The sequence below is a fragment of the Macrobrachium nipponense genome, chromosome 26, assembly GCF_015104395.2.
Source record: "Macrobrachium nipponense isolate FS-2020 chromosome 26, ASM1510439v2, whole genome shotgun sequence".
Taxonomy (NCBI): domain Eukaryota; kingdom Metazoa; phylum Arthropoda; class Malacostraca; order Decapoda; family Palaemonidae; genus Macrobrachium; species Macrobrachium nipponense.
In genome coordinates this window covers 28,455,540-28,468,380 of record NC_087215.1, presented here as the reverse complement: position 1 = coordinate 28,468,380, position 12,841 = coordinate 28,455,540, and the positions used below count along the sequence as shown (strand labels likewise).

Here is a 12,841-nt window from a genome sequence, read left to right as displayed (position 1 = left end):
GATCTCTTCTGGATGAAGCCTAGAGCCTGGCTTGCGCCTGTCTGGCGCCTCGCGCTTGGCTGGTGCATGTTGCTTGCCTGGCGCCTGCCTGGAGCCTCGCGCTTGGTGCCTGGCTGACTTCTCCCCACTTGCTGGAGCTTTGAGCTTGTTAAGAGTCTCGAGGAAAACTGACGATGTCCACATCGGACACTTTCTCTGATTTGCTTGCCTCTAGCGCACCTGCGCCAGGTTGGAGGCCCGCTCCTTCTCCTCATCAGACAATGACAGTGTTTATTTGGACTGTCTTCCTCTGGCGTCTTTACGCCTGTTCTGGTATTTTGGCGCCTGATTGGCGCTACATTGTCCGAAAGTCCTGAACATCCACAATCATTTATCAGGAGACTGGAGAAGGGTGGAAGAAGTTCTTTCACTTTGAGCTTTTAGTCCCTCCGGCAAGGGGAGATGATTTTAGTCAGCTACATCCAGTAGACGATAGGAAATCTAACAGTCCTAGAGACAAGTCTTCCTCCGAGAAGGATCCTTCTTGAATACTTCCGTTGCTAACGAGCTCTCTTCCTACATGTTGATGAGTTTTCTCGTTGCAGATTCTTCCCTATCCTTGCCCGAAGGAAGGGAAGGAGCCTGGAAGTTTAAGGAGAGACTGAGCTGAAATTGGGAGGACTCCTGATTTCTAGCTCTTTAATGTATCTCTCTGAACCTTCTGGGAAGTAGTTTGAGACCTCATCGCATTCCAAAGACTATGTCAGCAAACGTTTAAAACCTTTTCTTCCTCTGTAGATGAAAACGTAAATACATTGCCTGGACAACGAATCCTCTATCTGAAAGCGTTGATTCAGGAATAAAAGGCTTTAGTTCTTTTGCCAAACATACTATGCTGGCAAGAACCCATTGCCGAGTCTTTATAGAATTTGATTCCAGATTCCAAAGCCCAAAATTTCACTTGTCCTTTTGGTCGTTTAGGACCAAAAGAAACATTTGATGAGCAGTAGTTCCATCTTGTCAGAACACGGAATCTGATGCCCAAAATAGGATCCCATTCTAAGTATAAGATCTCCTACTCTTGTCGTATAGAGGTATTGTATAAGATCCCGAAGATCTTAATTCTCTGCTCTCTCTAATACTCTTTGTCGAGACCGAGTATATCCTTTTACTGTGTTCATTGATAGCAGAAAATACCAAGGTGATTCTTCCCTCTGAAAGGGAAGAAAACCACTATGTGGTTCACAGAGGTATCGGGAGAGGACAGTTTCCCCCTTCCCTCTAGCACGATCTGCAGCAACTCTATGTCTTTAGCATATTTGAAGGAGTTATCAAACTTCTCTTGAAAAATCTCTCATTCATGTTTACTTCTGGTCAGTCTGCACGCAGACAGACTCAGAGTGGATAGGTTTTTCAGGTCCATTATTTATAATAGATTCCGATAAAATCTCTACTCTCTTAGAAAAGCCTTCCGACACATGCTGAGAGAAGAACGTGACCTCTGTGAATCCAACCTCTCTATGGCCAAAATGAGGCATTCATCTTCTTCCTTTGACGCCCATTTATCTTAATATCTGTTAAGAATATATATAACTAGGGGAAAAAAGACTAAAGTTTATTCCCCTATTTAAATTAAAGATGGCGTATCTTGCTACCCCTCTTGTTTCGAGGAAACGGAAGCAGTTTTAGGAAGCTCGCTCGTCTTCTACCTTGCGAAGAGATCTGTGAATACTTTCCGCAGGTTCTCACAACTCTTTCCAATAAATGTTAAACATACGTTAACAGTTATTATCGTCGATCGAGAAGGTTCTCACGGACGTGCAAAATCTTGCATCAAACCTGGTAAGGATCGTTACGTTCCGTGCCTGTTTCCAATAGGTTCTCTTTTGTTAACGCGAACAGGGGCGAAAAAAGAGATTCTCGATGCTTCTTGCGATATGAGAGTCGTGGAATTGGCCTAAATGATTAAAATCCATCATTTTATCATTTCCTGAAAGCGACCCTTTTCCGATTAGACGGGTAACGAAATCAGGAACGAATTTTGCCGTTACCGAGCCTGCTGTCTGAAAGGCTACTGGACTCTTAGGTTAATAACTCGCTAAACGAGAAATTATCTTGGTTGGTGCTTCTGCGCCAGACTGGCGCTTCTGGCACAATTGCGCCAGGCTGGTGCCTCTGGTGCATTGCGCCAGGCTAGCGCTTCTGGCGCATTGCGCCAGGTTGGCGCTTCTGACGCTTTGCGCCAGGCTGGCGCTTTCTTCTAATTCTCTTTATGTTATGTGCCAGAACATCTGTGCCTTTATGGTACCCGACATCCTTACACATGTTAATTCCGTTCTTAGTAGGAAAAAACTTATATACGCAGTATAGTCCATTCAGGGAAACCATTTCTGCCACGAAGAGAATGTTTCCCATCCCACTCATCCATCTTCTCTTGAGCAATATCCGATTCTAAAAAGGTTGTGTGCGTTTCTCGAAAGACTTGACCATACCGTAGTCTTAAAGTGAATTCTCTACTACATCCATCTTCTCACTAAGCATGTATTCTAATAAGCCATGCTTTCGTAAGCATGAAAGCATTATATAATATAATGTTCTGCTGCGTTAGAATCCTTTAATAATGTTAACTACGGTAAACAGCCTTGAAAGGTTATAATATCTTTCTTATTAAAAGCTTCTTAGCAAAAGGCAGACAATATTTTATTTATGTTAGCTTAACTATCCCCTCCATTCGAAACTAAGTCCATGATTGTAGGGGGAATATACGGTTAACCATTCGATCCCGTTGGAGAGAGAGATGTAACCGACTGTTCATAACAGGGAACTGGATGGTACTGTATTGGCCTTACAATGACAGCCCGGCCGACTCGTTTGCTGCCTGGCTGCATTCATCATGAGTTGCCAGTTACTTCATTCAATGAAGGAATATAATAAAATTATTCTCGAGCCTAAGGAAGCTCTCAATTATGTAAATTTAAGCCAAACAACCTTTGTTAAATACCTAAGCTGAGTAGGTATTGTCGTAACAAACCTTTTAAGCGAAGTCCTTACCAGAAAAATCCTGTTAGGATATAGATAATTCCGTAGCGAACCACAAAGGCAACTATGGTATGCGTATATGACTTGTCATTCAGTAGTCGTTTCTTACTACATTCTTTCCTCTCCGATGCAGAGAGAGAATGGAAATCTTGCCCTCTTCGTTCTTTTCATCAATAAACACGAATTAGTATTAGTCGAAAGAGATCGCAACGAAAACCCTAGGATCGAAGAGAATCCCTCAAATTTTAAATCTCTTAGATATAAGGCCGTATTCTACGCCTCTATTATCTGGAAGAGCCTCTAATCAATGAATGAGAGCTCGTACGAATCTTGTTCAATTTGCAAACGATTGCCACTCTTTCTGTAAATGGTTGGTTGCATTATTTTAGAAGGGGGAAGATTTTAATATCGTCTTATTAGTAATGAACTAATTTTTTCCGATAAAAAAAGGTTGCTAAGGTCTTATAAACTGAGAGACCTGCCCCCTTATTGGCTTCCAATTCCGATCTATCTTCCATTTCCTGTCCCGATCTATCTTCCATTTCCTGTCCATCAAGTTGGGAGAAGAATGAGCAACCGGAGGAGAGCGCCTGCTTTCGTAAGGTGAAGAGCTTTTAGCAGTACCGACTCTAACCTGACAAGGGCTACAGCCGCCTTTGCTACATCTTGAGTCTCTGCCAGGAAAAGGCTGAACTTGCTCTTGCCTTTATTGCATTAAGACTATCCTGACAAGGGCGACGGCCGCCTGTGCGACAACTCCCGTCCCTATCAGGAGAAGCCTCGAATGTCTTTCACCTTTCGCCTGGAGGACTCCTGGTGGTTGTCAGGCTCTTCTTGTAGGAGAAAGTGCCTGGCTCTAAGCAGGAGTATCTTGCCTAGAATACTCCTGGCGCCTGGAAGGAGTATCGTGCTCGGAATACTCCTGGAGCCTGGCAGGAGTATTGCGTTCCGAATACTCCTGGCGCCTGGGAGGAGTATTGCGTTCCGAATACTCCTGGCGCCTGGGAGGAGTATCGTGATCTGAATACTCCTGGCGCCTGGCAGGAGTATCACGTTTCGAATACTCCTGGCACCTAGGAGGAGTATCGTGATCAGAATACTCCTGGCGCCTGGGAGGAGTATCGAGCTCAGAATACTCCTGGGGCCTAGGAGGAGTATCGTACTCAGAATACTCCTGGATCCTGGCAGGAGTATCGCGTTCCGAATACTCCTGGCGCCTAGGAGAAAAAATCTTGCTCGAAATACTCCTGGCGCTTGGCCGGAGTATCGCGTTCCGAATACTCCTCGCGCCTAGAAGGAGTATCGTGCTCAGAATACTCCTGGCGCCTGGCAGGAGTATCTCGTTCCGAATACTCCTGGCATCAAGGAGGAGTATCGTTGCTCGAAATACTCCTGGTGCTCTGAATAAGCTAGAAGCTTAAAAGTTATTATATATGTTTAATCACTAAACGAGATTGATAATCATTTGATCAACAAATATTCTTTAATATCTAATTCGTTCTTCCCCAAATAGATATATTTTCATATAAATGTACCGATGAGGAATTTGTTGAAAAAAAAAATCATTTCAAACCCCCTTGTTGTACAGGGGACGAAAACAGGATAGGGCAATGCCTCTACCACCACTGCTATCGAATGATATCATATTTTAGCAGTCTTTTTTGAGGTTCTGATACCCATGACGAGATTATCTTGCATCTTCATTTAATCTACGCCGTTGAATCTTTCTTCTCCTTATTCGTCGAGACGATAATAATAAGGGGAACACATTGAATTAGGATGCCTTTCCAATGGCTATCCCTGGCAGTCTGGGACGTTCTACAGAACCTGCCGAGGGGACGCCTGATCGGTGGGGATTCTCCATAACCTCCGTAAGGCTTCCGACATTCCTTCTCCTCTGGGCCTGTGAGCTTGGAAGAGGTCTAGACCTGGGAGCGAGACAGAGCCGATCAGACGCACCCTCTATTGCAATGGGGAACACTATATTCACTTCTTACCTTTTAAGAGCTCGCATTTGACCTACATCCATTTATCTTCAATTTGCAAATATGAAATTGTAGATTCTGTGAAGTAAGAAGGTGATGAGGATGCAACAACTACTAGCACTGTTACTACTCTAATTGCTCGTTAACACAAGAGCTAATAAAGCTTCTAAAGGAAGCGTATATAGTTACTTCTCTGACTTCCCCAATTAGGAAGAAAGATATACATTTCCTCAATCAAATTCTAACACTTATTTGTATTAATGAATAAATATAAGTAATTCCCTTTCTTGAAAGTGTTGAGTGTCTACCGAAAACTTTGGTAGTTACACGTAATGTAATCTTCGAAATTTTCGAAGTTAATTTTATCAAAAAATTACTAAAAGTTAACAAAAGCGTATGCCGAACTAAAGATCCATTACTTCCCTGTAAAAGTTAGCCCAGAAGATCAATGGCGAAGAAACCTGAAAATCAAATCAGGAGGGAAAGCAAACGTATTGTTTACATTCCCAGCGACAGAGAAAATCTGTCCTTAGAAGGTAATAGTTCCTATTCCTGCCACCCAGCGGCAGGCCGGTAGATCACCTGACCTACTTGTAGCGTGTGCCGCGAAATTCGAATTTCTGTCGGGGACGACGGAGTCTATAGCTAAGTATATATCTGACAGGTAAGTTGAATGTATGAAAAGCTGATTTTACTATGAACAACCGAATCCGATAAGAACAGCCATTTTGCTTGCATTTCAACCATTGTACGATAGTATAAAATTACCGTAGAGATGTTACAAATGATGTTAAGGAAAATAGAACTGATATTTTTACATTACTATATCCTTACTTACTATGGAGAAAAGATCGGCAAGGGCATATACTGCTAAATTTAATCTGTAAGTTTTAGCTGAAGCTAAGGAAAGAATGTTGATCTGCTAGCGACTATTATCATACATCGGCAATGTGGATGAAACTCTTGCAAACTTTGGAATAGTACCATCAAACTCGACTGTAAACAAAATTTGAGAGAAACATGTTTTGGGCATGAAAGAACACATTTTACGGTTTTCACTCCAATAAAAGATAAATACTTAAAGCTCGTAGTATTCTGATGAGATCAAAAGAAAATATCTGCTGATTTGTTTATGCAATAAGCATGCCCTCAGCACCATCTACAAAAGAAAAAATCTGCTGATTTGTTTATGCAATAAGCATGCCCTCAGCACCATCTACAAATGAAAAAATAACTAATCTTTGTTTACAAATGATAAATTTTTAAGGGATATTTCAACTTGGAAAACACTTTGTATAATGTAGAATAACCATGTCCCATAAAAATAGAGTATCTTGAGATTCATTTGTGCTAACTAGAAGCAAGAAAGTTGCTGATTTGAGCTCAATACAGCAAAACAAACTTACCTCGCAATCACCCTCAGCTAATTTCTAAAACAAAACATTGATTGCTATATTTGTATTTTATAATACAAACAAATAGTAATATGAAAATACGTACATATAATATTATTGGATGCACTGAAGTAAAGCATAACTTTTTAAAAGATCCATGGCAAAAATGCATATCCATTATGTTTATATTTTATCATGCGATATTAATATGTGATTATTACATACTCGAATTTTAAATCTCATGTATGATGTAACCCCCTTAAAATTAGCTTCAAAATTAAGTCTTCAAAAGTTGCATGATACATGAGTATATACAGCAATTCAAACTTATAAGCTTTTTTTAAATATCATTATATACCATATTAATATTTCTAAGCTTTTTTGACGTAGCCAAATGGTTCTATTTGAAAATGGAATTGGAGAAAGGTAACACTAGAGAAGTTGGACAGCTGGGTACTTTGAGCCTAAGAAGGGATCCCCCAAATATCATCTACGTACAATGTGCACCACAAAGCAAACTTCAAGTGGCACACAATAGATATTACTACATAAGTGACCCAAACTGCTACTTCAATGAACCAGAGTATGAGACTTACAACACATTCAACAAGATTAGATTTACTTTCACCTTCAATCACAAAAATAGCACAGCTAAAAATTTGAGTAGGCTGCACTGCCAAGTAAAGACTGAGAAGTGTTACAAGTTTTCACAGCATGTAAAATTACTCCCTTCCAAATAGAAATATCTTCTGTTAACATATTTACTTCAGTTATCTATACTAGTGTTGTGTTTTGCAGGTTTTATATCTCTAAGAATTTAAACAAACCATAACAGGAGTCTACACTTTTGATCTGCAAGAAGTGGATTTGGCAGAAATCTGAAAGAAGTGGATTTGGCATTCTTAAATTCAGTCCCTCATCCAAGCAACATTCCTTTTACAGTAACCCAATTGCAGCAGAAAATGATAAGCAGTTCCAGACATACAATGAAAATTATTAATGTTACTTCCATTCCCAGACTCAGTAAATAAGGATTAATTCAATCTTGTATTTTGCGGAAACATCCTAATGCTGGAATACCGCTTGATAACATTTGTCTCACCACCAAGTACAATATACTGCCCAGAGCACTGTGGCATAACTAGTTCATAAAATTTAATTATAAATTCATATCCATACATAATTGGGCCTTGTTTTTCTTTCATAAATTTGGTAAACTACTGTATTTGAATCATTACTGTTATGTAAACAATGACATTACATAAACAACCTGCATTACTAAAATAATAATGGAATTTGAGTCTATTAAATAAGAATTAGTTTTGAAAGCTATGGTATCATTATGTTCGACTACTGGGGCAACATCAACAAAACACTCAACTTGAGAAATTCAACTGACTTTTAGAACTGATACAATAAATATTTTTTCATTCTTTATCCTCAAAGTGGAAATGCAGTCACAAGACAAACAAAGCTCAGCATTTATACTTGCATTGTTTGAGATATAAAAATTATGGATCTTTCCTAGATAGACCCACCAAAGGTTTTAACCCAGTATGTATCCACCTTTGCTGTGTGTTTAGTACAAGCCCGTTGGGGATTATTGGAAAAACAAACAAGAGACTGTAAATATCAGACAGATAATGACCACAAGAAATATTAGTCCTAGATAACAACCCCCTAAAACTTTTTTGGGGTGGTCACTATTTAGGAAAGGTTCAAAATTTCTTTTAAATCTACGTCTTCAAAAATAAAATTAGTAAATAAGAAAAAAGAAAAAAAAAAAGGGGGGGGACAGGTTCGCACATTCCTGAACAGAACATTATCTCAAAAGTAAAAAACTTTATTTGAAAATTTAACAATCAAAGGTACATAAAAAGTGAATGATATTCAGTATATGGGACAGTCTTACTGGCAAGTAATCTAGTCCTTATAACTTTAGGGAATGAAAAGTTACTTTACGCCCCATTCTTCCTTGATTTTCATTTTCATTATTTACTTAACCGCTATTTACTTACATACTAGTGTACCCAAATTGTACAACATTATGGTACAGCAAAATGACAGAGGGTAGATACAGCAAGTTTGGAACCTAAGGACATAAAGTAAAGTGGTTTAGTTACAGTAATATGTAAGGTCCTAATGCTGTGTGTTTAAGGTACTTCCATTTTGCATAGTATTTTGCAGGGGTCAATTAGTCAGAGAATGATTCTGGGGATGGCTGATGGCAAGCTTAAACATGAAGTTTATCACTCATAAACTATAGCTATTACAGAGCTACACATTTAGAAAAAACTATGGATATGCATTGTGTTTCATCATACAGACAGAAAAATACTGAATATATCTATTGTAGTGCATAGTACTTGTCTTAGTTCTGCCTTGTCTTTTATATTTTGACATCCTATTCTGCAGAGGCTTGTTCAGCAAGCCAAAGGTCTCTGACTTTTTTCATGAGCATGTTTCACAGCTTGAATACTCATAACAGTAACCCAGTAATCTTATCAGTTATCTATTTGTACTGGTACAATAACCAGCATTGCAAATCACCCACACAATGTACTACTGCAGCCTACAACATATTTTCTCACTTTAATTAGTTCTTAATGAACTGTTTTTTCTCATTTTTCTCTTCAAATTTCAAATACAAGTATCTGATAGTGACCCCCAAGGGTTTTAACCCGATATGCATCCACCTTTGAAGTGTGTTTAGTACAAGCCCATTGGGGATTACCGTAAAAACATAAAAAAACTGTAAAAATCATAAACATAATGACTTCCAAGAAATATTAATCCAACATAACGACCCCCAAAAACTCTTGGGGTCATTATCTAGGAAGATCCTAAAACATTATTATGCAATAAAGCATCCCTGTAGTCTACAACTGTGACCTTGTTGATGTCGAGTTTCGACAAGTTTAATGTTTTGTTTTGCTCTTTTTTTCTCTCTCTCTTGTGGTGTTGGTCTGTGGATCATCAGTTAGAAAGTTGCGTTGTGCTGCGAGTTGTTTCATTATTCAAGTTTGAGTTTCTGCAGCTTTGTTTTGTGTTTTAGTTTAGTTTTGGTGATTGGTATTAGCTGCGTATTACGGTTGGGTGGTGTCAGGTCATTGTATTGTCATTCAGTGTTGGTGTGAGTAATTCCTCGTAGGTGAGCAGTCTGTTCGGGATCGTTCGTTATGAACGAAAATTACATTGGAGATATTTGTTTCTCTTTTCCTTATTGTTTTGTTTATTATGTTTGGTGACTGCTATTTTCATTTATATCTTCTGTTGGGCCTCATTTTCCCACATTATTCATTTTGCTTGAATAAATTACTAACTTTAGGCTGAAGAGAACTTTTCAAAACAAATCAAAAGACGTAGGTTATAATACACTGCCGGGAGGAGCGGGAGATTTTGGAGGGAAGATTGAGCTGGAAGAGGGATCTCGATGGATGTGATTCTGAGGCCCTCCCTCGGCTAAGAGTAGTTTAAGAATATTACATACTAGTCCAAGCCAACCTGGAGTATGAGTCATCATTCAGCCTAACAGTAGTGCAGATAAGCCCTCCTTTGTCATTTATTATAATTTTATGTCATAGCCTAGTAGGTAGGCCAATGTAGGTGAACCAAAGTGTAAGGTAAGGTACCTATGCCCGAGCTTTAGGCTAGCCTAGATTTGGTAAGTACATGCTACAATTTCTATCCCTGCCAAGTCTTTTGTGCAGTGGTTAGTTGAGAGATTATATTAGCCTAAGACTTAAAGTCCATTTAGGTATATTGAATAGGTGAGGCTTACTGTATCTGCTACAAGCCCGGGAACTGAGGCCCCCATGTAAGTCATACTAAGTATTAAGCTAGGCTAGGTTGAACCTACTCGTGTTCCCCTAGACTAGCCTAGTTTATTTGATAAACTCTTGATGGTAGTGTTACTACTGTATTGAACTAAATTATATGTCTGATTTTGAAACAATGAAATATTTCCTTATCTGTTATAAATGAGTCTAGGCTCAGCCAGTATCATTTAAGTTCTAGGACAGGTTGTGTTGCTTTAATTATTTCTTTTGCAGCTTGGGTGAGAAGAATTAGTTTTATCCAAGTGTAAAGTGACCTGAGTTATCCTATTTCTTCTTTAAGGTAAGGCAAGTGAATATTTTCAGTATAGGCTAGGCTGCAAAGTGTTTTGTGTTATCCGAACTCAGTGCACTCAATTCTTCTGAGTACGTATAGAAACTGTGTAACCCCTATCTATTAAATTTACAGTCCACTAACCGTCATATATCAAATTCCCACACAGTTACATTCATTTAAGAGTACAGCACTTTACAGAAGGTACAGTAAGATGGAGAGGACACATAAGAGTTAAAGGAAATAACTCTCGCTTACCAAACATCATTAAGAGAAGCATAAATTTCTAAGAAGATAAGGCCAAATGTCTGGTGAAACCATTAAGAATATTAGTCAAATATAGTACAGTATGCTTATATTATCTTATAGGAGATTAAAAAAAATGAAGAATCTCCTATAAGTAAATAGTTCAGACTCATGGTATTGATCAGTACACACAATATTAACTATTTCAGATAATTACTCCAAATTACAGGGTACACAGAGTGGAAACTACATAAACACTTCCAATAAAATGTGAAAACAGTAGTTAAGAAAATGCAAACACTGAATAGAACTAACTACTTACATGAATATTTAAAGCACTGCAAATTTCTTTCCAGATATTTATTTTCTTTGCAGCACGGTCTCGCAATGACGGGTATCGAAGCTCAACTTCATCCAAAAAGAGGCTGAACAATTCCCGACTCCATTTTGTTTTCTTAATATCTGTTAAATACACAGATTGAATATTAAGAGGAAAATGTAAATAAATTTTGATTATCCTGGACTGAAACACTTAACAAATTAGAAACATTTCCTTCCAAGTGTAGATTATAATGTATCAATAACTGAGAACAAAGACAGAAAGAGAGAAAGATCTAATAACTTGATGGTATAACCTAATCCAACCTTCTCCCATTATATTAGTATAACAGGAGAAGGCTGGAGCTGCGGTTGACTATCCTTTCAAGGACTCACCATAGAAACTAAAAGAAGGTCTTCACAGACAAATGCTGTACTATATGCAATATATCACCATAATTACTGATTTCAATTTTTATAAGAGGATTTCTTCTTAAATAGGGTGACTACAAGAAGAGCCTGAGGAAACTCGAATAGGGTGGATGGCAATGGAAGATATAAGTTATAGACCAACGCCACAAAGCAATGTAATTGGTAACACCCTATTAATTAATTTTCATCCATTTCTAAATCATGATGTTCATAGAATAATAAGTTTCTGTTTGGGATAACAACTTACTTGCGCCATAAGCACCTGGAGACATATAAGTCTCCAAGGATGGGTGTAAGCCCTCCTGGTTGGGAGATACTTCAGCATTATCATGAAGGCTCACTTCAACTGTCTCCTCCTCTCGTGACTCACAGCAGCTAAAAGCCTCTTGCTCTGTCCCGTGTAATGTCATGCATGTTTCACAGGCAAATTTACGGCTCCTGTAAAAAGGCAAGGCGATTAATACAACACCAACATAGGGTTCATACTTCCTGCAGTAACTGTGTTATCTTGATACTGTAAACAAGGATTTTTTTTACTCAAAATTTAACTTTTAAAACAGATCACATATTAACTAAAACTGGGGTGTGAATTCTAAAAATAACATGAGGCCTAAATTGAAGGGCTTCTTTCCATCAAAATACTATGTTTCTTTTCCCAGATACTGAACATATAGGCTTGTCCAGTCCTGCACCTACCAACATGTTGTTGAGTCCTGTACTCATCAATTTTTTCAAGCACAGTACTGTACTTATCAATGTTTTCAATTACAGTACTGTACTTATCAAAGTTTTCAAGTACAGAACTGTCCTTAATGCTTTCAAGTACAGTATTATGGTTCAGTACAGACTAAATAAACAAACTGGATATTGGTACGGCAGCCGTATCCCTGATTGCGATAGATATTGGTATGGCTGTGAATTGCGCATGCGTGAACCCTTGTTTACCGCCTCAGAGTGACAGCAAGAGAATGATGACCTAGCATTGTGAACCTTGTAATAATACATCAGTTTTCGCAAAAAAACAGATGTTTTCAGGTTCCAACAAGCGGAAAAAGGCAACGGACGTCTATGAAGAGTCAAACTTCCAGAAATTGTACATCCGTAGGTCACGAAAGATTGAAATGGCCCTGAAAAGAGCTCCGAAGAGGAGATTCAAAGAAGATTTGAGGCTTAGCTAGTAAGGTAGTGCAGCAGCCAGTAGTGTGTCCAATATGGGAAACATGCTGTTAATATAGACCTGATTTGGATGATTACTTCGATTGATTAGGCCGTTTAACAGAGGATCGACTTTGGTAGTTTTCCTTACTACCATGAATACAGCACAGCACGATTTTTGTG

General features: G+C 38.6%; 1 protein-coding gene across 5 annotated transcripts in view; it reads right to left on the bottom strand.

Annotated features, from left to right (window-relative positions):
* The window catches only part of LOC135200099 (uncharacterized), a 643,452-nt gene that overhangs the window by 18,313 nt on the left and 612,298 nt on the right, over positions 1-12,841 (bottom strand). For all 5 annotated transcript variants that reach the window (XM_064228424.1, XM_064228420.1, XM_064228423.1 and 2 more), the window contains 2 exons: positions 11,751-11,941; positions 11,076-11,215 (listed from right to left, as the gene is read on the bottom strand). In XM_064228424.1, the coding sequence (XP_064084494.1) occupies positions 11,076-11,215; positions 11,751-11,913 (303 nt within the window). In that variant the 5' untranslated portion in view covers positions 11,914-11,941. The remainder of the gene's footprint in view (positions 1-11,075; positions 11,216-11,750; positions 11,942-12,841) is intronic.